Raw genomic sequence first — 26,495 nt, forward strand, 5'->3', positions numbered from 1 at the left:
TAAAAGAATATTTATTCTGGCACATGAGTCTGTGTTAAAGATCTCAGCTGCATTCTGTCAATTTTGTTCACAACTTTCATGTCCCCCATCAAGTCAAGTCAAACGTTGACATTTTTGGCAGTCTGATATCAGAAACATGAAAAAAATTATATAGCACTAGCTACAACCCCCACCATCCTAAGAAGCTACACTTGCTGTTCAGGTATCCAGTGTCAATGAATCTTACAGGAGAGAGAGAGACAAAATTTAAAGAAAAAAAGAAAAAAGGGCAATTTAAAACCAAGCACACATTCGCTGAATTAATGCAGTATTGTATTAAATTGGATGCAGCAAGCCTACACTATCCAGGATTTGGGGGGGAAGAAATAACAGACATGTCAACCCAAGATAGAAGGGAAGATCTCCAGCCAGTTGTTGGCTTTAAAAGGTGTGGTATTCCTCTAGCCACAACTACATGGCTTTTGAAGTCATGCAAGCCCTCAAGCTTGATCAAAGTAACAGCTGAATCAACCCACGCATACAAAAAGAAAGATGCTCTGAGGATTCACAGTGAAAGATTATTTACCTAAATCCCTTCCGCCTCCTCTTTTCTGTCTTTCCAGCTAGCTAATTTTTTTATAGCATAATCCAAACAGCAAACCAGAACCATGCTGCTAGCAAAGGTCTCCGTGCTTTTTCATCATTCACAACATGTATCAATTAAACAAGGTGTAGCATTCCCAAGGTACTTTACTAATATCAATTACACCTTGTTCTTGCAGAAAAATACAAGTGTTATTTCAATTACAAGTGTTGCATAGAGAGGAGAAATTATAAAATGCCTCCTTAAGCAAAAAATATCAGCAAAAACCCCTAATATCTGCTACAGTTAACTTGAAAGGGAAATACTGCCTAATCACTAGATAGTATTTAAATTAATCAACTGTGTCAAGACAAAAAGATAGAGTCTAAATGGCTTTTAAATAACTCATTATACATTTGTTATAATACTTCAGAAAGGAAAAAACCACCATCAAAAGGTTTTAAAGGTGTTAAAATGGTCGCTTCTACAAATACCATTGAGACAGTTGAAGTTAGTCATTATCTGCTTAATGTTTCCATTTTTTCTGCCCTTTGTCCAAGAAGCCCCAAGACCCCTAGTCTGGGCACAGTTAAATACAGAGTTTTTCAGCTCACAAAAAATACAGAACACTAGTTTTCCCAAACTTCACTGGATAGAATTCATGACAAATAATGAATTACATGTCTTCTATTTACTGAAAATAAGTCTTCTCACAAAGAAAAGTATTAGAAAAAAGCATTCCTGACTTACTAGACTAGGCATTTTCATTAAAAGCCAGGTTTGTCTAAATACACTTTTATTTGAAATCATTCCACTTAAAGTAGTACTTAATTAAAAGTATAACATTATGGTTACATTTAACATTATGTTTACCATGTCCGGCCTGAGAACTAACTGCAAAGACCCCGAAGACCACATCACAAGTTGCTATCATATACGTAACTGCGGCAACAGTAAAACAGAGCACACTTGGCATCTTGAAAGAAGATTTTTGTAGCACATGTATCGGAGGGGCCCGGTTTCCTGGTTTGTCTGTACACCCCTTCATTTCTACTTGCCTTAAGCCCAACTAGCCTCCTCATTCCTGTGATTTTCCCTCCTCTCTGCAGTACATGTGGCTTCCTTTCCACAGTACACTACAGAGTTTACTGTCATCTGGGCAAGGAAGCCATATTATCACTTATTTTGAGTTAAACTGATTCTAATTTATTGGCCACCCTGTACAAACTGATCGGCCAGCTGGAGAGCAAGCCATGTTCACACTGCAGTGCTTCCATAAGCAATGCTATCAATTTAAACCTATCACCTTTGCCAGCCAATTTTTTCATTAAGCACGTAGAAACTCTTCAGCCAAATTTGGCAAAGATCAAGACTGGTCAACAGCTTCAAAAGTTACTTGGGAGAACAAAAAATTGTTGGATGAATAGAGTGAATTGCATAAGCAGAATTTTCTTAAGGAATCAGGCTAAAAAGGAAGAAGAATTAAAAATATCTCCACATCTTATGGGTAGGCAAAAAACCTACATCATAGTAATCACCTGAAAAATTAAACAAAACATCACAGTATCTGCTGGTGAAGTATGCAAGAAAGTTTTCTTCCCAAATTTTCTGAAACTGTGCCCATGTTAAACATCTCGCCTGTGCAAATGTTTAATGCATACTGAAATTTTTAAAACTTCAAGAACCAATGCATATGATCACCCAGAGCAGCCTAAATATTTTTAATAAGAAATAAGGGAGAAGTGGTTTAGAATACAGTGATACATAAACAAGAAACTACACAATTATTGTACAGTATAGACAAAAAAAATTACAAGAAACCAAGGCAAGGTAGACAAGCAACTGTATTTAGACAGCTTCGCTTTAGCTAATCAATATCTATATATTTTCATGTATAAGACATTAAAAATGTGTGTTACAGATACATACACAGATATGATTCCCTTAGTGTATGGACCCCCCTGAGAAATGTCCCTAAAATGTCCATTAGTTCATTTAGTCCATGACTTAGGGCTCCATCTGGTTACGGTAGTCACTCAGGACCTTCTAATTCCTGACTACCGCAGTATCCCAGCACTGGGAAAAAACAGCCTGGATGATGGCTGGAATCTTTTTGCTTATCTTGCACCTCACTTAGTGATCAGGTGGTTTCTGACTGATGATTTCTGCCTCTTCCCCCTCCTGTTCTTGTGACTGCTCTGCTGCAGAACAGGCTGCCTCTTTTGATTGTCCCCGCTGCTCTCAGAAGCTTCTTCCTCCCTTAATAAATGAGTTGAGTTCAGCTTCCATTCTTTCTTCTTGACTATCGGGGCAACTGATATAGTCAAGGGCTGGGTCTCTGGTTTAGCCAGGGTTGTTTGTATGTCTTCAGATACAGAGAACCTCCTCTTCCCCTTGAGCGTGCTCAATAGTGCTTGGTAGGTCTATGCCAGGCCCCAGCACAGGGCGATAAATTGTGTCTCTGGCATAGCCAAGGCATCCTTTTTTCAAACATTCTATCGCTTTATCAAGATCCTGCAACTGTCTGGGGGTAAAGTCCCAGACCATTAGAAATAACAACCCTTCTAAGTACCTGCCCATGTTCTCGCACGTGCCTTGCTACCCATAACCATACTGCCTTGGGACATAACCCTGTGTGATATATCTAAATAGTTGGTTAACCTTAGGAAAATCTGGAAACGTATTCTTGAAACATGCTAATAGGAGTATTTTGGTTACCCAAGGATGTTGGAGATACCGAAGAGTTATTGTAAAAAAGGAAGAAAACATCTACCCCGCAGGAGAAGAAAGGGAAAGTGCCATTTTTCCTTTCATCCACCAATTGGTTCTCAGAGGAGAAAAGGGAAAAGGTGTAATTGGTAATTGTCTTCATGAGATGGTTCCTGAAGTAAAGGGAAGGCAACAACGCAGCACCCAAATACCAGATTAGGTTCAAGGCCAATGCTTTGACCATAGTTCTCCCAGGCAAAACACAAGCAAGTGCTACACTGCACAGCAAATGGCAGAAGTCAAATATAGACTTTAACAAGCTCTCAAATTTCATTGGAGGGGGGGAGGGGGTGGAAGAAAGGAGGAAAAGAAGAGAAGAAGAAAAAAAAAAAAAAAAAAAAAAGTGTATGGCATTGATCAGATAAACCAGTGCCAAGAACAAGTAAGTCAACACTGCGACCAGCAACTGTTAAACAGATAATAATTTTAAGTTCCCTCTAACACACTGTTGTCAAATCTCAAACCCTTCATAAATAAAGAAAAACACATACTAGATACTTAATTTGCATGTTGTGGAAGTAGCAGCAGAAAAGGGAGGCTGGTGCAGAATGAATTATTCAGGAGGTAAAACCCAACAATTACAATCTTAGCATATCTAAAACCAAAACAATACATGAGAGGGTGTGTTCTCTCATATAAATGCATCATGTAAGATTATAAACAAAAACACTGTAGACTTGGAGTTGAATATGTGCTAATCGTTAATACTGTGTAAACCTACGTCAACCTTTTGTCAACTACATTCAACTGCTTACTTTCAGCAAATAATCAACACAGTTACACATATATTTACATGTATATAAATATACATAGCTACATATTCTATTATGAATACATACTACATTTATAGGTTGGTTAGCAGATACAGCTACATCAAATTGGGGTGTCAGTGCAAAAGGTGTTGTACAACTGTAGGAAACTGTCAGTTCTGTTCCAAGGGCAAAGGGGAAGTTAGAAAAAATGGGGTAATTACAAGAAGCCACCACGATGTACACCATTTCTATTAATATATTGATACAGAAATCTTCCTGAACGGCAAAACAACCTTAGAGGATATTTCCTGCAAATAATGAAATGTTTTTTTGAGACTAACTAGATTGATATGTAAAAAAGTACTCCTGTACCCCTTTCCCACAAACAAACTGAAAGCATATAGGGTGGAGGGGGAGAAAGGGGACTGTCTCTTATCACAGCATTATGGGTTCACTGTCTAGAAGTATTTATCCCCCTTTTTTTAAGGAAAAGAATTTTCAACAAACAGGAATTTTGTTTCAGAAACCTAACTGGAAAAAGCAGAGTTCACCAGCATTTCACTGCCAGGATGAGCTGTTTTGGAAAAATCTTTGATGAGTAATGACAACATATGAGTTTCATGCTATGCTACAGAAAATGACAGTAAACCTTATGCCATAATGAAGATATGATTTCTGCTGTCATTTGATGAAAAATTCTGAAGAATTCCTAATATTAACTGTACCAGTGAGTAACAACTTTTAGTTACTGTAACATGCTACCTGAGTGAAATGTGATGGATCCAAAACGGATGTCTTAACTAATAACCTAAATTCCCTTTCTTGGCAGGGAATATGAAACACACCCTAGAAGTGTCTGCATCTCATCTCATACCTAAGCTGCAAAAAGCATTACTTTCTTTTTTTTTTTTTTTTTTTTGATCAAGCTTTCATCTTTCCCCAGTCTCGGGGACAAATCTGAAATAAAAACCAGAGCACACAGTGCAAAAAGTAACTACTTTTTTCCTTTTTAATATAGATGTAGTACAGAATGTTTAATTACAGCAGGACAGTGCTTCCAGTTAAATAAAATTAAACCCCTTTATTTTCCCCAAATATAAAATTACTAAATTAATGTCTTAAAAGAATAAGAATATGGAAAAAGCTTTAAATTATACCACCATTTACCACAGTAACCATGATCACCAATTACATACTCCATTGCTTTGGCAAAAAAGTTTTTTTTCTTTTAATAACTGCATATAAACCTAACATAGCAAAGACTGTATACATCTTTATATTGCACTTATTTATACACAGGAATAAATGAACTGTAAAGTCTGCATGTACTTGGAATGAGCAAGTTTTCACAATAAACTGAAAGCAGAAAGGTAAGAGCTGGTATGAATATTAAAAAATGCTTAGAAATGTAATACATTTATGTACAGACTGTATGGACTGTATTAACAAACCATATGTACATAACAATTTACTACTATGATATTTTAGTATAGCTCAGTGTTCATTAATACAGACCTTTGGTTGTATTTAGTTGTTTAATAAGATCTAAGCTCACATACCTTCAAAATGCAACAAGGTATAAAATAAAGCACAACAATTTGCCAAATGGTACAAAAACTACTATTGTCAGTTCCATTAAACCCAAAAAACTAGTGTCTCTGTCTAGCCCCAAAATAGTTCTTGTACTTGGAATCAATCTCTATGTGCCATACACAAAAAGAACACCTGAATGTTACATATCTGCAAAATTACATCCCACAACACTTTGTTATGTGCAATTAATTTCAGTAATACTTTCTAATGAAAGAGAAATTAACTTCAACTTTATATTTTTCCAACACGCACCGCTGCAATGACATTGTGAATACTTTGAAATGTTACCAGCAAGATTAAAAAAATATGTGTGCCTCCCTTACTCTAAAAGACTATCACCAGTAACTGCTATTTGCTAAGTGTGCTCAGACATTCGTACGAATTATGCAGCTTGCACGTGCCCAACATTTAGCTTCAAAATCCTGAGTTCCCACACGATGAAGCAAATCCACATACTTCAGATAAAACGAACATACTTTCCTTTACAAAAGGATCATGCAACTGAAGAAGAACTGGGCATCCCATGAACTGCTGTGCTTGTTGGAGTTCCACTTATGGCGTTGAAAATGTGTAGCGAATTGGGCATAACACTGGCCTTCTCTTCAACCGGAGTAATCTTAAAACGGAAAACATGTATTTACCAAAATGTTACTAAATGACACAAGCATTTATGAAACGGCTAACCGATTTCATAACGTGCTGCGTATCAGCTCAAATTTTTAGCACTTTCTCACAGAACTTTCTGCACAGAACTTCCTTTTGGGGATGGTTATTCTCAGCCATCCTCTACTAGATTTAGGATGGCAGCAGTTATTGCTCCAACATCAGTTCTCCCAATTTAGGTATTACACTGTCCTCTCTAGAGGAAGCTTGAAGAGCTTCTCTCATTTCTCTTGTTAACTTTCAAAAGGAGTTTCACGAGGACAGCAGGCTTTCTTTTTGCCTCTTTTTTGTTTGTTTTGCTTCTTTTTTTTTTTGACTTGGAGGTATGATTTGAGCGTTTCTTATCAAAAGCTATCAAAGCACCAAAAAGACTTCATTCTTAACAGCTATAAATTTACTGATGTTAATATTAGAAATATCAGAAAGAAAGGAATTATGTAAAGATTAGACAAACTAAGAGCAGAAGTAAAGAAAACTAATTACCATCCCATCTGATCATATTGGCAAGCAGCAGAGGAGAAAAAAAGAGAAATCTGTTAAGATTCATTTCTGTATTTTTCATAACAATTTTTTGGTAATTGTTTAAAATCCACAGTTATAAGACAGATAACAGGGTTTTCTTTCAATGACATTAGAACAAATACTATGAGAAGCTCTTTTTTCCAAATACAGCGATAGGCAGGCATACAAAGGTGACATTTTTAAACATTTCAGTGAAAAGCCTCATGATTCTAAGCCTTCAGGGGAGCGACCAATCTAATTTAAAACAAAATCCCAATAACATAGGATGTTTTAATTATTTACAACTAATTACTTTCATATAAAAAGAACACAGCGGTAGGCTAATAGTACACATTACTGCAGTCAGTACTGTACTTTCATATTCTGTTCACACTACCTCAACAGGTATCAGTTGTTTGCCCTTTCTTCTCTTTTTTTACTTTTAGACAATATGATTAACTCCTGAAGTTTCAGGCATTACATGCGTCTTCTTATGTCAGCCTTTGGAAACTCACACACCTGAGCATTTTTTAAACGTATGTATCTTGCATTGAGTTCAAAGTATTTTTTTCTTGTGTACAAACTGTCATTATATCCTTTTACTTTTTCCTATGCCAGGGGAATATAAATTTTTGATTTATTATTCTTATCATTAAATTATCTGACCAAAACATTTTCCTCTCTTTTCTGAAGGGGTCTTCTGTACAGCTGTCTAATTCTCCCATATAACTAAATAGTCTTGATCAGCTGTCCAAGCTGTTACCCTCCTTTCTAAAACCCTCCACTGCTTTCTGCTTTTCAATATATCACATTGAAATAAAAACTGTCCCATTTTTGTCAGCTAAGCAATTTCTTTTCCTGTTCCAGGGATCTTTCAAAACTTTTTCCTCTACAAGCATATCTGAAAGACACTGGGGTTTTTTTGGGGGGGCTTTTTAGCTGGGTACTTTTATTTGTTTGTTTGTTGTTCCCCCCCCCCCCCAAAAAAAAAAAACAAACAACACACAAACACCAAACCAAAACAACAACCAACACATGGATTCTGACAGGATAGCATCACACACAGAATCCCAGAATGGTAGGGGTTGGAAGGGACCTCTGGAGATCATCTTGTCCAACTCCCCTGCTTGAGCAGGTCAGTCCCTACAAACTTTGTTTCATAACATTCTCTGTCATTGGTGGTTAAAAAAAAGAAGTTAGTTTTGTGATAAGCTTTTCCCTGTGATAGTATAACAAAAGAATAAGAGAATGAAAACAAAGGCTATGCACTTGCTGTATTATTGTGCTTCACCATAATTATAGCACAGAGCTATTCATACCACAGTACCTGAGAAAACCACTTCAGGAAATAACAGAGAGCAAGAAAGCATATGAAATGAACTTTAGACACTTGACACATTTTTTAACAGAAAAAAAATCACCATAAAAATTTTGGATACCATCTAAGCAAGGGTAGAATAAAGGCACATCTTTCTTAGAGAAGTCTATGGATAAGCTGTTACGCTGGCAAGCTGACTAGCTGTTTGAGCAAGTACTTCTTGCATAATAATAATTTAAAGATGTCAGAAAATAGTAAATGCATAAAGTCACTGTACATCTAAAGGATGCAATCAAAAAAACCCTGTAAGATTAACAGAGCATTTAAATGTCTGCTAGGCTGGACACCTCAGGTAGGTCTCAAGTTTGATTTTTCTTGTACAATTTCATTTCTGAGTACAGCCTATAGTTTTCATATGGACAAGAGAAACTCAGAGCTTCTCTTTTTATCAGCTGGTTATCCAGACTAGAATGCATTGGTTCCTAGACTAAGAAAAGCTGCTATTATGCTCACACATCTAAGGAAGTCTCACAGATGTGTATTTGTAAGGTAAAATATTATCAGAAAACACAGGTATTTCTTGTGGGCCAGAAATACAAGACTCAAGGGTTAAGAACTATGAGCCACTCCATGGCTCTGGGAAAAGATTATACAAATAACAGTGGATGAAAGAAAAGGAACCTGAAGTGATGAATATCGTAACAAAAATGTCAAGAAGGCAGGGATCAAGCATGAACCTTCAGCCCTTCCTTCCTCCCGGAAATAATATCCCTGCCTCTATAGTCAGGAGACATTTCTACCACAGATCCTAGATGCAAGGTCCTACACCTCACTCCACGAGAGTTCTGGTTTTCCTTTTCTCATATCTCCAGCTTCCCTGTAGTGGATTCCCCTCAAGAAAATGTGTTGGAATACCTCTTGAAAGATGTTTAACTCTTTGTTGCAAAAGTAAATGCTGACACCTCCAAAATCTGAAGAAAAAGGGCTAAGCTTGCAGATCAAATCCCCCTGCAGTTACCAGGAAGTATGGACTAAAATGAACTTTTTGGGCCACTGAAGAGAGACCCCTGTGACTACTACACCTATGAAGTATAAATGACATATATATATACTCATGTAATTAAATTTGTTTTATCTTTTCTGTAGTCTTCCTCTCCTACAAAAAAAAATAGGCTGGTGCTAACCAGATATACTTTCTTAATGAGGAAGATTTAATTCTGAAGGTCAAGAAAGGATCTGCAGAAAATGCACAAAGAGAAAAAAAAAAAAAAAAAAAAAAAAAGAGGAACTTCCACAACTCCATGATATGCTTAGGGTCCAATGAGGGGGGAGGGGAGGCGGGTAGAAAAGAAACAAACATTTTGTGTAAAGCATTACACACAGTTCTCCTAGTGGTTTCACATTACAGCTATATTCTGAACGCTGGTATGTATAATTTAATTTCAGCACATACTTGTTCATGCATTATTTCAGAAAGCTCTTTTGCCATTTCTCTGTAGTTGGCCTTCATCTCTTCTTGATATTCCAACTGATCTTCCTTTATAAGTCGTTCATTTACACCCAGGGCATGCCCACAAGCTTCAACAAATTGCCTGATGTAGATAAAATAATAATTAAAAAAAATTATGTCAATCAGGAACACAAAAATCCAAAAGATTAATCCAAAATGATAGCTTAAAGTATGTTTTTAATGCAGTCAGGACACTATAAAAGTTAAAAGTTCTTAAAAAATTCTTAGGATATACATCTTGGAGAAAGTGTTTTGTTTTTTTTTTTTTTCCTCTTCCAAAAAACATACCTAAAAACTTCCTTTAGTAGCTTTACTTTGTTGTCTGGATATCTTTTGGTGTTTGTATCATCTAGGAAAGCTCTTGCATATGCTAACGGACCAGCATTAACCTAAAAGGACAAGAAATACAAAATAAAGGCAGTTCTCTGACATATTGTCTTATCAGTAACAGATACTACAGGTGTCTGTCTGATTTGCTTTTCTTAGAAGAAGATACTGATTTCAGATAAGCTGGGCTTATGAAATAAGACGACTGCTGCGGTTAGAACATAAAAGAACGAGAGGTCTCCATAACACTCTGCACGAGCCTGCCCTGGCACAAAGAAACCACTTTGATGATGTGGCAAAGTAACTGGCGATAGTGCCCATTTGTCATCTCTGTTTATGAAATCAGGGTGGGAAAATGAGGAAAATAAGTTACATCTCCTACTGTTTGGTCTGCCTATCGATTGAAAACACTCTTCCAAGCTGAAAATTCTGCACTAATTAGCAGAAATTTAGTTGCGCTACTATGGCACCTACATGAAAAGTGGATTCAATGATTTCTGACTCATCCCTATTATTCTTTTATATTAACAGTAAGAGCCCCTCCCTTCTCATCCTAAATGCCATCTTAACAACTTTCTGATTTTGGAACCTTGGTGGTTTGGGTTTGGTTTTTTTTTTCTTTTTTTTGTTTTTTTTAATTTCAATATGACAACAGTTCATTTTAGATAACTGTATTTACTGTTCTTTTGATTTGAATCAGTTAAAATGATAGAGAGGCACTTTTGTCATTGCATTCTTAAGACCCTTACCATATTGATTTGTACATGCTACAACTGCTTTATGTATCCTATTTTGGTGAATCTGATGGTTTCTTTATACATTCAGTTCTTGCTTGCCTTAGGCAAAACGAAATGTTGCACAGTGAGATTTTCTGCTATTACCCTCCTCCTATATTTTGTCACTCCCTCTTCATCTCCATAGGGACCTGACTAAAATACAAAAGCAATAAAGACCATGTTGAACCTACTGTGAGCAGACCTACATCTAGGCAAGAATATGTTCATTCATCCTCATATGAGAAATCACTGTTTTATGGTAGTTTCAGCTTTATACCAAATCTGGTGGGGCTCATACCACCAGAAATTCCAGAGATTAATCTTGATCCTTCCATGTAACTGTCCATGATCAGTGTTTATATGAAATACTTTTATTGCTTTTCCTGTTCTGGAAATAACTGCAAACAGCGAGCATATTTCTGATTTAGGACATTCTTGAATATACAGCATAGAAACTAATGACAACATGCTTCTTATATAATTATCAGAGACAGAAGCAAAAGAAAGAGCTGAATGGCAAAGTATATGGTCTTACCTGAACACTGACACTTCCTTGTAGCTTCAGCTGCAATTTGATCATATCTACTTCAGCTGAAGAGCAAAGCTGTCTAAGTTCTGCAACTTTTTTACTCATTTCATCAATGGCTACTTCAATTGGGTTTAAGTCTGTATGGTGCTGGTACATTACTGGAATGCGCTTTTTCACATATGGGAAACAATGTATAGCTATGGACAGAAACAAGTTTAATACAGTTAGAAAAAGGTTTTTGAATAAGGTGTGTTTGGATAGAATTTTATGCTAAAAATATCATTTTGATGTAATTAGTTGCCCAATTTAATAACGCATTATACAATTAGAAATACTACCAAACGTACAAGGAAACAGAATACTGAAAATGTAAATATGCATAGATTTACATGTATTACAGCAAAGAAAGATCATTGTCATTACTGCCACTAATAATAACCAAGAAATAAATGATTGGAACTTAATTCATATGAGAACTGTAAAAGTAATTGCTTATCATCCACATATCTCAAGGAGGAGAAGAATCAAAAACAGCAAAGTTGTATTTTCTATTTCCTCACAAGTATTACTTATGGACAGCTAACATATAAAGTAATTTAAGTTGCTTTTACTACTATATTAAGACAGTGATACTGAAGATTACACTTAACGGAGACAAAACACCAAACAGTCTTTTCCAAAGAACAAGGAAAGCTTGACTCCAGATTCACAATTCTTGAAGCTCCAGGAAAAAACCCCCCAAATTATTTGAGGATTAACCCTTGAAGAAACCAATTTGAAACTCAGCTTTGGCTAAAAATATGAAAAGTATTTTAGCTGACAGCTAAAACGAGCTTTAAGTAAGTGAAATGGAAAAATCCATACAGGACAGAGACTCAGACCATTTGAATTAACGTTTCCAGTCAAAGCGCATCTTGTTATTTCATAAAATCGGACTTACACCTTCTCCAGAAACATCACCAAACACACCATAACTTTTTATTATACTTTTAAGAGAGATAATTAAATGTTTTGTATCACTAAACTAAACATCTTTAAATATGGAGCCTATGAGGAGATAGATGGGCACTCACTCTCCCTTCTAAAGCCAACAAATGAGAAACATGTGATTACTCTAAAGTCACAACTAAACAGAGGCTGGAAAACAAACCAGAACCTGCCTTTGGGCTCTTTTAGCTGCTTTTAGGCAAAAGAACCAATGCTGCATTTACCAGGTCCACAGACTGAAAGAATGCTGAAAAAACCCATACCCCAACCAGCAAGCATAATACCACCATTCTCTGATGTCTTATAGCAAAGAGAAGTGAGCACAGGGAAGGATGAAAGGAGAGGTGCTGACATTCCAATATTAAAAAAAAAATCAGAATGATTTAAAAGTTAAAGGTAATTAGAATATAGTCAAATATGAGATTTTACTCTCTTTTTCCAATGCTTAGGGGGTAAGAAATCACGCAATTATATAGGTATTCTCAGATGGTCATTTATAAGTGTTCGAATACAATTTATTTTCAAGTATGTACTGATTTTGAAAGGCTGCTTTGTCTAATAGTATTTTGGTATACTTTCCAATTCTTGTTGCCTCTAACAGCCATGTGTGAAGTCTTCCGAAGGATTTTTTCTGACAAAATACACAACATATAGAAAAACCTAGTATTAAGAATTAAATATTAAAAAAACCCCACAAAATAAAAGAGCAGCTTTCTTTTAAAGGAGATTTCCATTCAAGCAGTACCTGTCAAAATAGTCCGTCGCTTACACTGTTCTTCTACTCCTCCTTGTCTTTTACCAGCTTGAGTAAAAGGCATCTCAAACATAAAGCGACGAATGTTATGAGTCCTTTCAAAATCTGTTTTTCTTTCTTGTAGCTCTTTTTCCTCAAAGTATGGAATTACATGTGTAACTTGAATATATGCATATTTTGAATCTAGATCCTTTGGATTTACCTTGAAAACATGAAAACAATTTAAATAGTTACATTGTGAATAAAGTGGATTTATTTGTAGTCACACAACTTTCAGATATTAAATTTGGTCTCTCGACCTGTAAATTACTGAAAACACAGGAAACATTAATGCTCTCACTGGGCTTCTCTGCATTCAGTTTCTAAGTATTAGGAAGACAATGCAGCTAGATGCATTACAACATGTTGGGGGGTTGGTTTGGGGTTTTTTTGTTGTCGGTTTTTGTTTGTTTGTTTGGGTTTTTTAAACACTCATTATCGGTAATTGCTATATGCAGAACTGCACACAAAACCAGAGTTGTACCCATGATTAACACTGGAAGGCACAGATACAGAAAACCAAGAAACAAATACTTGTTCTGCATGACAACCGATACAACAGTAGACAGGAGACCAAAAATTGCTAGTGATAAGAAAAGTTAATAATTAATAATAAAACTCTACATTGTAAATAGTTCAGATTATCACCTTCAGAAGGCACTCCCCAACCTGTCTGTGTCAACTCTGACACCGTATGAGGGTCCCAAAGAAGGTACTGGTGAGAGCAGGGCAAACTGAAGGCTTCACTATTCAGGTCATTTCGTTTCTAGAACTAAATGAGTAAGAGACTCATGGACTGGCAGATCTTTTATCTGGCAAAAGCAGCAAGTAGTCTCTAGTACTAATAGGTAAGGCTTCCAAAAGTCTTTGCCCAACAGGGTCCCTAAATAGATGAAGGTTTGTTGTTTGTTTGTTTGTTTGTTTATTTTTTTAAGTTCCCCCAACCACGGGATAAAGAGGGTAACATAAACCTGTGCATCCTTCTAAAAGTTGTTGCCCCATGCCAAATATTCATGTTCTCTCTGCCTGCCTCTGAGCCATTTCACTTCTGTAAACTAAGTGGGGAAAAAACCACTGCAAATACACACATGAAGTCACCAGGTAAGTCCTGAAGCAAACTGGGAATAGAGCTAAGGTCTCCCTGCTGTTATCCATTTTTATTGGAACATGCAGCTTGAATTTTTTTTTCTTTTTAAATCTGCAATGTTTTCAGGATTATTGGATTGGAACTTAAGTGGTAATTTATGTGCTCATTCTGATATAGCTGATAGAAAATGTTCCCTACAAATGCTGACAAACATGCATTATAATTAATTGCAGAGAATTCAGGAGAGTATATCGGAAGAGCTGTGAAAAACTGAGATTACAGTATAAATCTCTTGCCTTCCATGGCATGAAATCTGGCTCTTGCATAAGTCTTCCTCTCCTTTTAAAGTTCCAATACTGAAAAGCCCACCATTGCAGTGCTTTAAGGCTGAGAAGCACAGAACTTTGTGATTTTACTGGGAGAATCAAGGAACAGAGGAGTCAGGAAATTGTAATATGAGAAGATCACCATAAAGTCTGATTCCAAACAAAAGTTAAGAATTATCTGAGGAAGGGAATGAAAGGAATGCAGAGAGGCATCCTGTGCAATATGTGTTCTTCTCAGCATATGGGATACTGTAGCCCTCCTTCAGTTCACTGGTTTTGGAACCTTCAGTTACAAAGGAAAGCATTTCGTATGACAAAAATCTAGATTTAACCAGATGACTTTGTGTGAGCATTTTTTTTTCCTGCAGTTCAAGCATTTATAAAATTGAACAGACTCAGAGACATAGGCAAAGGAGAACAAGAACAACTGACACAGAGTTAAAATGTTATTTACATACGGTACTTTTCTCAAAAGAGGGGTATGTTCTGTTTCTTACTTCATAAGAAAGTTTGGACTCTGTGCTTGAGGTGCAGAAATGGGAAAAACTTCCAAAGAATGACTGTGCATGAACTGGCAAGAAATATAGCTAAAGGTAACACAGGATATGATCATAATTCAAATTTGTTCTAAGATGCAGTTATTATTTTGAGAGGAAACACTACGGAGATTAAGTTTACCTTTAAGAATAATTAAAAAAATTTAATAGGAGATGATAGTTCTCTCACTCCCTTCAACCAGTAGAGTTTTTAGACACATATGTTTGTGAACCAAATGAGTAACAGACAGTGGTCCCACAGTATTTCAAGTGGTTTAGTGGAAGTAATATATTAGAATTTTTTAGAGACAATAAAGATCATACTTTGCCAGAATCCTGAATCATTTTGACATTTTCAGATCCAAATTTGTCAGAGTACAGTTTTTGCAGTCTTTGTGAAATTTCTGAGAGAGGTGTGAGTTTAGGCTCTTTATAGATATATTCCTTTCCATCTTCATCCTCAAAGAATCCCTGTAAAAGAATAAAGTAATCAAAATCTTGGAAAAAAACACACAGGACAATGATTAAGACAAACATAATGTGTGTTGTTCAAAGCAAGTATGAACATTTAACATCAGGATTCAAGCAAACATAAAGAAAGAGAAATTAAAATCTAAGTTTAAAAAGATTCCTAAGAGAATAAAAAAAAAAACCAACAGAAAAATACAATTATGTACTACAGAATGAGTGAAAGGTAATGGAAACATAGTTAAAGTTTTAAAGATTTGTTGTAATTTTATGGTGTGCCAAGCTTTTGGGATAGCTTTTCTTCACTTTTATTTAAAAGTGAGCTTTTAGCACTGTTTCACTTGCCAAAAAAGACATCTTGTTGCCCAACAGGGCTATCTGATTCACAAGTGAGTATTTTGGCAATGGTTTACATAAAAATAATCTGAAAAATTTCTTCATGTGGTAATAAAAAATTAATTCCAGAAAATGAAATTTAATTTATGTAAAAGTCTTAATTTTATGTTGTACAATATTGGCATACACTTCTTTATTTTTATTACATAAAGCATTTGTTTTAAAACCATAACTAAATGCAATATAGAGTGCAGGGAAAGTGAAACAGGTCATTGGTGTAAAACAACAAGCCGTGTCTGAGTTCATGTTTGAAATCAGAAAATAAATATTTTTGTCATAAACGAAACAGACAAAATAGAGAAGCACAACATATCATGTATAAACACAGGCTAGACTGACAAAAATACCCACATCAGACTAAGGTGAAATGCAGTAATTGTTACTGCATTGCTTGCTTTGTAAGCAGTTACTGTAATTACCTCAACATCTGTTTCACTGTCTGTAAACTGGTATTGCTATAAAGTTATAAAAGACAACAGAATACATGTAAAGTTATACTGCTCAGAGTATTTTACAATTCTCCATGCTCGGCTGAACATTAGCAACTGGGCTATGCATGTAGAAAGTGTATTACTTGATACTGCGTGATACCATACTGATACATATGCATTCTAGACATATATTAGAGGATGTGAAGCTGTCCAATACACAGCCAGAACTTTTGTTTGAAGCATGCAATACTGATGCATAGCAAAGTGATTCGTTCTCTAAATGGAACTTAATGGGGTTTTCTTAATTGCAATGGCTATTAATGCACACCAATCTAAGAAGCAGCCTTGCAAACAACAAAGTAGCACTACAGACATTAAGTCAATACATTGCTAAGAACCGCCATTACAGAAAACTTACCGCTGCCTTAAGGTAGTAAATAAAAGAAGAAAAAGAAAAAAAATGCAAAAAATTTACTGAGGAAAATAAGGAAGAATTGTATCGGAACTGAACAATGTTTTAAACTAAATTATTGATGGTGTTTAATTATTTCTTACAGACCGTATTTCTTGTGCGTTTTATGTCATGGTATCAAGATAGGTGATGAAATAGTATACCTTGTAAAACCAATTCAGGTTTCCCTCACTGCATAGAGCAGACAAATGAAAGTTAAATAATACTCACCTGACCAAAGAACGCTACCCTGAAATAAGTTCCCAGCAGTCTCTTGCCTGTATGCATAACTTCTGTTACTTTACTGTATGCTCGATGAAGTGTGTCATATAAATGAGCAAGCCTCTAAAAAAGGAAAGAAAACATATAATGGGATAAAAGAATAACTTAGAGCTTTCCCATCTTAAAATAACAATGATGTCATTGTAACAACTAAAGACATCGCATTATTGAACAATAGTAATAGATTTAGCACTTGTATCAGAACGACAATATGTAAGATTAAATAAATATAAATAATTAAAAGTTACAGAAAAACATTAACTATTTAAAATTAAAGCAAAAATCTCAACACATTGATATTTAAGTTACAATTGTAATACTCCTGTGCAGTGTGTTGCACACTTAGACTAGAAAAATTAGGATTTTTTTTTTCTTGTTCAAATTTACTTAGGATGAATTTAGTACCTCAAAGTCTCTCCGTTTTTCATAAATGGGAATTATAAGTTTATATATGTCAGCTATGAGCTCATAGCGTTCTGCCTTCCAGAGTCCATCAGCACACTGCTCCAACAATTCCATCAGCACATCCTAGATTGGGATACACGTTTGAAAAAGTGAAACAACTCAGTACTTATGAAAAGCATGGCAAATAACTATACCAAAGTTCTTCCCAATGAAAAAGGAGATCCTGCCTCAGAACAAAATTATCTACACATAGCAATTTAAATTATCGTGGCAATCAAAAATTGTTAAAAGGAAACAAAACAAACCAGAATGGTCTGAGTGTGCACCTGTACCCTTTGTATTTACCAGGAACAGCATTTTTGTTTTAGATACTCCTGACCTCTTAAGTCTACAGATGACACCCGTATGAGAACCCAAACTTGTCTTACCTTGTAACATGTTTTGTCAAAGTGTTGTTTCCTTGGGGTTTTGTAGTTTTGCACAAAGAACATTATTTTTAAAAGACAGCTATACAAACACTTGACTGTAATGGTTCTGGAGAAAACTATCAAACACATTACATCAACAATAACGCAAAAAGATACAATACCAAGATCTGTACTCAGAAGTAATTATCAAGGTACAACAGTAGAATTTGGTGTACTTGGCCCAGAATGAAAAGACATATAACAACAGTTAGAGAAGCTGAGAAATCCTGAAGGGTCAAAACAGAGTTACAAGAAGAAAAACACCTTGGCTTTGTTGCGTTTGATCTTAATATCCTTGTCACAAAAAGATAGTTATTTAATGTTAAATAAGAGCTATGCTTACCTGTACATTAGAATGGAAGCATACATTTAGCATTAGAGCAGTTACATCATAATTATAATGTCCCTTTCTTCAGTTTGTCATAATTCTTTGTTTTCCATGCATTTAATTTCTTCTACTTCAATAAGCGTAACAAAACTAAGATAGCATTATTACTTTTCTCTAGTTTTAATAAATTTAAAATTAACTGGCTAACCCCATTAACTCAGTTATAACAAACAATTTTACAGATATTATGGAACAGCTTAGAGCTCCTGTGACAAAGCTGTCAAGTACTTGGTCATGGTCTGAGTGTGACAGAACTATGGTGAAGAAGCCCATTCACATTCACATACCCTAACAGACCTCAGTCCTCTTCAAACATGTCTGGAGCTCCAAGAATCTTCACAAGAATCCAAGTCTAAGACTGAGAGGTGTCAGAAGACATGACATTTCTACCTCTTGAGACCTTCTGGTACCACTCTTGCACTGTATTAGTGAAGCCAGAAGATGGAAATAACTCCTTTTACCCTTAGAAGGGATCCAATGCTACTCTAGTCCTGTCCTCCCTTTGGTAGGGGACTAAGACAGCATAAAGACATCACTAAGAAAAAACAACTTTAATACCAAGAGCAAAAAGACTGAAAAATGCTACCTTTATCCATGTCCTGCAATGGTCCCTAAAACATCTCCTCCTTCCCCCAAATCATTATGGGGTTGTATAGACTCCCCAGTATGTCCATCCTCAGCAACCAGGTGGGAGAACTGAAAGACCAGTGTCACTGCTGGACCACGAGGGCTGTCCACAAACACTCTTTTATGACAAGAGTTAACTCAGACGCCAGAGGGCATCCAAATGCAGCAAAGCTGTAAAATTTTGTTTGCACACAGGAAAAAAATATGAAGAACAAAAGCTTCATGTGAGAGAGCTGTGAGGAGGGGGAAAAGAACACAACATTCTGTGCCACCAGTCTCAATGCTTATCCATCCTCACTGGGTATATGGAAAAAACTTCTTTCTATCAGAGTTTCCCTTGTAACCTGTGAGAACGGCCTCTTGCTCTTTTAAGGCACGCCTCTTAGAAGAGTCTGATTCTTCCACTAACCACCTTAGGAGCTGGACTTTTTCTAGTTTGTTGATATCCCTCTTGACTTTGGAGGGGCAGTGCTGGGCACAAGATTACAGATGGGGCGCAACAAATGCCAAGCAGAAGCAGGAAAACCCACTTCCCTCCACTTCTTGACTCTATGCTCTTTCTAATACAACCCAGCATGCAGTTGGCCTGTGTTACCACAAGGCTATGCTGCTGGTTCCCATTCAACCTCTTGTCCACTACAACTCCCAGATCTTTCTGCAGAGCTGCTGCCCAGCCAGTCAATCCCCAGCCCATACTGGCACATTGGGTGATTTTTTTCACAGATGCAAGGCTTTGCACTTGTCTACCTAGAACTTCGAGATGCTTCTGTGTTCCCTCAGTCTGAGATCCCTCCATTTAGTTTCATCCACAAACTTGATATACTGTATCCCATAACCTACATTGCTAATGAAGGTGTTGAACGACATCAGCCTGAGTATCCATGAAGAACACCAGCCTTCACCACCATACTTAAAGTAGCTTGTATGTTTGGTTAAGTACCTCTTTCTGTTTTTCATAAAGTGCTTTAATATATTGAATTACACTGCATGTCAATACCATCTGAGCTGTGAAGCTCTTTCATTTACCAATCTGCAAGTTAGAATAACTCCTCTCATGGAAAGCCACAGCTAACAAGAGAAATAGGAAGGCAGAGACTGATGTAATATCTGTGATGGAGCTGTATTCTGGCAGAGTTTATTTTGGAAAAAAAAAACCACTTCTAAATGAAATTCTTTCCAACCTTAATCTGGGTGGAATCTGGCACCTGCCACAGGCCTGTTAGCCATAGCTCAGTTCTCTCACAGATGGGCTGCTTGCAGCAGTCTAGCATGGAAAGGATATCAGGTTCCAGGCTTTTACCTTCCTATTTCTGACACCCAGAAGATTTTTAGTTCTGCAAGGAGAATTTTGACTTGTGCTGCTGAATAGGCTGTCTGGGTAAACAACTGTTCTAATGAAACACACAGAGTAACTTTTTTTTTTTTGTTTTAACAAACAATGCACAAAAAACCCACACACACAACAAAATTTTGTTTTTCCAACTGCCTGGTTTAGGAAATGAGTCAGGGTAACCCTGGCCTGAGAAAGAATTCTTTTAAAAATGAGAATTAAACAGAGAATTTTTAAAAATTCAATTGTTTAAATGAGAAACTGCAAAGTCTTAAAGCAAATTTCACTTAATTAGGAAGACTTTATATAAACTGGAGAATATAAAAGACATTTTGCCCCTTTTAGAAACTTGTAGGGGTCCCCTTGACACCCCCCCCCCCAACCCCCCCCCGACTTGTAATTACTCTTTTGGAGATTTAACTCTAAACTAACTAGCATAAAGGGAAATCCCAATTTTTTGAGAAAGAATTTCTACATGACCCTTGTTACCATGTATAGGAAGAATTCCCATCAAAATATCCTTTTGCTCACTAGTAGTAAAGTACAGCTTGAAAGATACGTTCTGCTTTCTGATTCTAACTGATCTGTCATACGATTTTTTTCCTTAGGCTAATACAGTTTTGCTTACATAAGAACGTACTGAGGAAACACTCCATATATGGATATGTTCCTATCCATGTAACAACTAGACTACCTGTTTTGACATTTCTTTAAATTACTAGTCATCTTAATTTATCCATGATTTTTAGTCTACTAAAAAACAAACAGTTCTTCCCTATTATCGCTCTTTCTCGGTGAACTGTAAGAAGGTATCTGAAAAATAGTAACTTTTTTTCAATTTTTAATCAGTTAGAGTACTACATGGTTAAGTTTAAAAAGGATTGCATGCAGGGAAAAATTAAATTTGGCAAGGTTTGATCCATTTGCAAGCTCCACGGGCTTATAATTTCCCTCTTGGCTTACTTCCATTCCATGGAAATACTGAGAGATGGAAATAAATTTGCGCAGAGTTCAATGACCCAGAAAAAGCAGTATATTCTTTTTGCAGGGACTGACTAATGAGAAAAAGAATAAAGACCTTCCAATTTAAAAAACACAAAAGAATTTAGCTCTGACAAATGATTTGTCAGGTAGACACTGGCACGAATTGCTAACAGAAGTTTCCATCAGCAGTAGTCACTAGAAACACAACTCTAGGCTTACTCAGAGCAGCTTACACTTTGCTTTGAGTAACATGCTAAGTTCCACGCTGGATCAGGAGAATCAGTGATTTAAAGAATATAGCACATAAATTCCAAAAAAGCAATCTGCTATTGGGCACCTTTGGAAAAAAAAAGCACCATATTTCTCATTTCAAGTAACTGCAACTTCTGCCTTCCCAGAAGAAGGCAAGTCAACAATTGTTGTCTTAAAGCTATAGAGCAAAGCAGTACCAGATCTTAGGAGTAAAACACAGGTACCCTGAGCCTAAACCCAGGCTTAAGACCCCAAGTCTTTCATCTGTTCCCCCTAAGTCTGTTGGCACAGCCACAATTTGCACAGTCAAATAATTTTGTCATACACCTTCACCATATACAAACTAAAACACGAAAGAAAAGTACTTTTTGTTGCACAATTATGCTTACACACCAGGAATTTTTCTAACACAGCTACTGGAAGTAGTGGTCTGCCCCTCCCTCCCCCACCTATACTGGCAAATACATAGCATAGACATAGCTCTTCATGAGTAAGAGTATTCATAATCATTCCATATAGGCTTCTTAATAGTAAAATTTACTGTACAGCCAGCGCAGATGGATCAGCTAAGACATAAGGAGTGAAACTTAAGCCAGAAAAAGAAAAAAAAAAAGAAAAAAAAAAAACATTGACGCAAATCTGGTGTCAGTAAAACCACTTTCATTGTTATGGCATATTTGCTTAGGGAAACTGCAACCCAGCAAAAAACAGTGAATACATTTTCATGATTGCTGGTGTAGTAACAATCTAAATCAAAGTCAGTTTTAAAAAAACCCAGATCTTGTTAACTCTAATAAATAAGCCACATTAGTGTTCATCCTGTCAACTAGCTTAAAACCCCATTTTGTTTACTTTTATTCCAATAGCAGTGTTGAGTCGATGTGCTATTGCTTTATTTAAAATATATGTATATAGTAAATTCTCTAAAGCTGGGCCAGCTCACAGAGGTTTGGTTTTTTTCAGTTTTAGGATAAGAACAACAGCTAAGAAAACAATTATAACATCCATCATGTTAGTCAGCCTCCGGATTGAAACGCAAAACTTGGAAAAACAAACAGCACTTCAATTCTAACACTCTTATGTTTACTTACTTCATTGAAGTGAACATCTTGCATTCCAACATCCTCCATCATTGAAGCCTCTTCATCTATATTAGGTGTGATTACTCTGAAAGCAGTACATCCTTGCCTAAACATCCCTGTCATTCAAAAAGAAAAACAGACAAATTAACTTTTCTCCATCAGGATATCGCTAGGTCATTTTGTGACACTGGATAAGGCAGAAGCCATATTTAAACACGCTTAGCACCAAAATAGTAAATAAATAAATAAAAAATCCAGCCTCCCACTACATGATGAAAATACTAGACCTCACACTACCGTGTAAGTATAAATAGGTTTTAAAAAACACAAGTGTTGGTATCTGTACTCTTACCTACCAAAATAAGTAGTGTCTGAATCTTCCTATTTTATCTTAAACCAGTGTCTAATCTACCCCACCCTAAGTCTAAGTTAATCAAGGTAACTTTTACAGTATTTAATTAAACAGGCATGAATTCATGCTGGAACTGGATACACGAACAGGCCCTGGCATATGAGCTTCCCCAGTCTGAACAATCTGAATGGACTGACATCAACCATACAAAAATGATCGAAGGATGGCAAACCAGATTATTCAGCTGTAGGTACAGAAAGTCAGGCTACAAGCAAGAAAAACACCCCAGCGCTCTAACTTCCTTTACTGAAATAAGTATTTCGGAAAAATGAGGTTTCGGACACAAACCCTACGTCTTTTACCCGTTGTGTTTAGATCTTTTCTTATCATATCAGACTGCTGAATTAAGAAATAAGGATTTCTGGCCAAAACCTCTCTTAATTAAAGCCTCTAGAGCAATCAGTAAATACTACAGAAGCTCAAGGACCTGCGCCTATTTATTTTACAGCTCATTCCTACAAAGATTCTTTCTGCTCAAGTGGGAGTCTGATGACCACAGGTTTTACTGTTCCCTGAAATACCATGGATTTGCGTTACTGTTCATGGAAAGCAAGACTTAATAAGCCTAACTTGTACAGCAAAGTCTCATTTGCCCAATATCTCTGACTCTTCATCTGGTCTACTCCCATACCAACCAATTCATTTTTTCCACAGACTTCAACAGTAGTGAAATCTCTATTTTATCCTACATTTTACAGCACTGTGTTGTGGAATGGGAAAGATCCAACAAGACATAAAGCAAATGGTTGTAATACAGCTGCTGTAAAAACATTATGCAGTAAAATGTTGAGATTTCAACCCACTACCAAAAAAAAAAAGGCATTGTACAGAACATTATCAATATTTGAGTAACACTTTCTGGCAACGCAGCAGTTCAATTTTTCACGTAAACAAAAATAGCAGATCATCCAAAGGAATCACAAATCCATACAGATTATCACCAGTTATCAGTTAGTTGTTATCAGACTTTCAAGAGGGCATAGTAACTTTGACAAGCAACTTAGTTTCAGATTTGGGCTCAGAAGCTTCTGAAATCATTGGGGCAGAGGGGATAGCCTATACACTACATAAGTATCTGGCAAGAGACACAAAAGGAACAGAAAAAAGGCATATTGTAGACCCATGACTTCGCTTCATTTTGAACTGTCATGCAAAGGCAAAGCTAAAAAGCTGCACACATGGATTTGCCTACCAAACCAAAACACTAGCTCAACATCATAATCAGTCCCAACAGGTTTCTGAAATTTTCTTCTAGAGATCTGTTTTTCTAAATAGAAGCCATATAATCTTTTCTCAGATCCCTGACTGAGAACTCTTTTGATCCTATAGATGAAAGGTAATTTTCTACCCTATCTCAAGGGTCATCAGAAACCCACTTTTACAGACAGCTGCTAGCACAGGACACCAAGACAGGTGAAGCATTCTGAGCACTATTATCACTGACTCGGCATCTGAAAATTTGTACATATTTATTTTGACTTCTCTGACAATGCCAGGTTTCCCTATATGAGGTGAGAGACTACTTGTTGAACAACAATATTCACTGATAAGTTTGCTTTAGAAAGGGACTGACTTCAGCTATTAGCAGCTCTGGTGTAAAATTAAAATTTTTACTTTCCTAAAAATTGTACTTTACCTTCATCTGAAATGCTGCCTCTTAGATATGCAAGTATACTCTTAAATATGTAAGTATGCTATCTGGTTAGGTCAGACTTTTTTCCTTGGTGAACACTGAAATGCCTACAGCTTCCTCAGGGAAACTATTGCTTTTCCTAAACTATAATGAAAAAACATAAGTATTAAAGTAAGATTTCAAAATCATACCTTTTCGTGTGAGATATTCTGCAACCAGTGCTGCTACATGGACATAGCACATTGCCGCCTAAAACAGAAATAGTAACAATCTTATAAATTACAATTATAATCGAACTACTAAAACCAAGGTATAAGAGAACGCTTAGCCTGAGATAATTCTTTGGTTTTCCTTTTTGCTGATTTGCAGGATATGCCCTATGATTGGGGTAAAAATTCTCCACCTCATTTATGCAAAACAATAACTGTGCAAGAGCACTCACCCCTTCTTTACCAGAGCACTGAGTAGCATAGACAGCAGGACATAACCTGAGAGTGACCACAGATCACAAATTACAAGATAGGAATGCCACGCTATAATAAAAACAGGCCAACCTATTTTTGGGATTTAAGTGTTATGTGAAACAAAAGAGCTATTAATTATTCTGCTCAACATTTGATGGTTGTTCTGCTAACCTGTTTTGTCCAGCTTTTGGCTCTAGACCAAGAAAATGTAGAAAACCAAAAATGGTGACAGATCATTTGAAAGCAGCAAAAGAAGAAAAGAGGCCTGACCTACAAATGGAATTGGGAGGAATTTGGTTGGTGTAGTCTGGAAACAGAAGAAAAAGAAGAGGGACAAGAGTTGTCTTCAAACATTTGAGATACTTTATCAACTTGACACTGATGACTTTTCTCCACAGAAAGGACAAAAAATAAAATGTTCAATACTCTTCTTTTACTAAAAAGGTTTAGGCTTACAGTAAAGTGTTATTCTAATTGTAATTCTCAGTTGAACAGTTTACATACGCAGGCTGCAGAATCTTAGACTCTGGACGCGAAGGAAAAAGGTACGTATCTATTAGAAATCCTCTCTAATTCATATTTTGTATGGGGTTGGGCTTGGTGATTTGCAGAGATCCTCATCTAGTCCTACAGTCAAAGATTCTAAATCTTCAACAAAAAATTAAAAACAGACCTAAAAAGGACTAAAAGAGCTTTTGTCTTCCTAGAGAGCTGAAGTTGTTTCCTTCAAAATACAAGCTAATAACAGGGTATCGCATATGCCTTCTGTGCTGCTACGATATAGAAGAAAAGAATTCTAGTACTAAGACGTGAGTAAGAAAGATAGCAGCTGCTATTTCTACTTGCTTACATGGCGCTAAGTTTAACAGACATGTTTATGAAATTCAATTACATCATGCAACATGATTTACTTTCAGACGGAAAAAGAAGGAAGACTCAAAATTAATTCTGTATGCTGATAAGATACTTACATCAAGACATATAAAAATCCCCACTCCCAACTCTCCTTTTTGCTAGAATTAAATATTTTAACAGCACAGTGAAATCAGATAGCTTTCTTTTTTCAAACGAAAAAATTTCGATTTGTCAATTTTAAGAGCACTAGGAGGTTTTTAGTAAGCACTCTGGAACAGAATCAAGCTAATTCTGTAAAGGCAACTGGAGAGGAATTCAAGGAGTGGCTTTAAGTGTTTTGGCAACTGATAACAAAGATACATTTAAATAGAAGGTCTGTGGCTTCCATGGTTTGCATTAGCTTTCCTGGCTTAGTAGTATCTCAACTACAGTTGTTAAACATATATGTTACTTAAGTAATCAGAAACGACTTACAGATATACTTGCAAAGGACAAAAACCTATCAGCCATTGAAACTAATCTTCTAACAATTCAAAATT

General features: G+C 36.2%; 1 protein-coding gene across 10 annotated transcripts in view; it reads right to left on the minus strand.

Annotated features, from left to right (window-relative positions):
- Positions 1 to 5,069: 5,069 nt before the first annotated feature.
- DOCK9 (dedicator of cytokinesis 9) overlaps positions 5,070 to 26,495 on the minus strand; it is a 134,609-nt gene continuing 113,183 nt past the window's right edge. For all 10 annotated transcript variants that reach the window (XM_075089964.1, XM_075089956.1, XM_075089945.1 and 7 more), the window contains 10 exons: positions 24,829 to 24,886; positions 22,602 to 22,708; positions 17,463 to 17,585; positions 17,007 to 17,120; positions 15,354 to 15,500; positions 13,033 to 13,243; positions 11,307 to 11,497; positions 9,957 to 10,057; positions 9,612 to 9,750; positions 5,070 to 6,292 (listed from right to left, as the gene is read on the minus strand). In XM_075089964.1, the coding sequence (XP_074946065.1) occupies positions 6,170 to 6,292; positions 9,612 to 9,750; positions 9,957 to 10,057; positions 11,307 to 11,497; positions 13,033 to 13,243; positions 15,354 to 15,500; positions 17,007 to 17,120; positions 17,463 to 17,585; positions 22,602 to 22,708; positions 24,829 to 24,886 (1,314 nt within the window). In that variant the 3' untranslated portion in view covers positions 5,070 to 6,169. The remainder of the gene's footprint in view (positions 6,293 to 9,611; positions 9,751 to 9,956; positions 10,058 to 11,306; positions 11,498 to 13,032; positions 13,244 to 15,353; positions 15,501 to 17,006; positions 17,121 to 17,462; positions 17,586 to 22,601; positions 22,709 to 24,828; positions 24,887 to 26,495) is intronic.

This window comes from Phalacrocorax aristotelis, chromosome 1, assembly GCF_949628215.1.
Source record: "Phalacrocorax aristotelis chromosome 1, bGulAri2.1, whole genome shotgun sequence".
In the NCBI taxonomy this organism is placed as follows: Eukaryota; Metazoa; Chordata; class Aves; order Suliformes; family Phalacrocoracidae; genus Phalacrocorax; species Phalacrocorax aristotelis.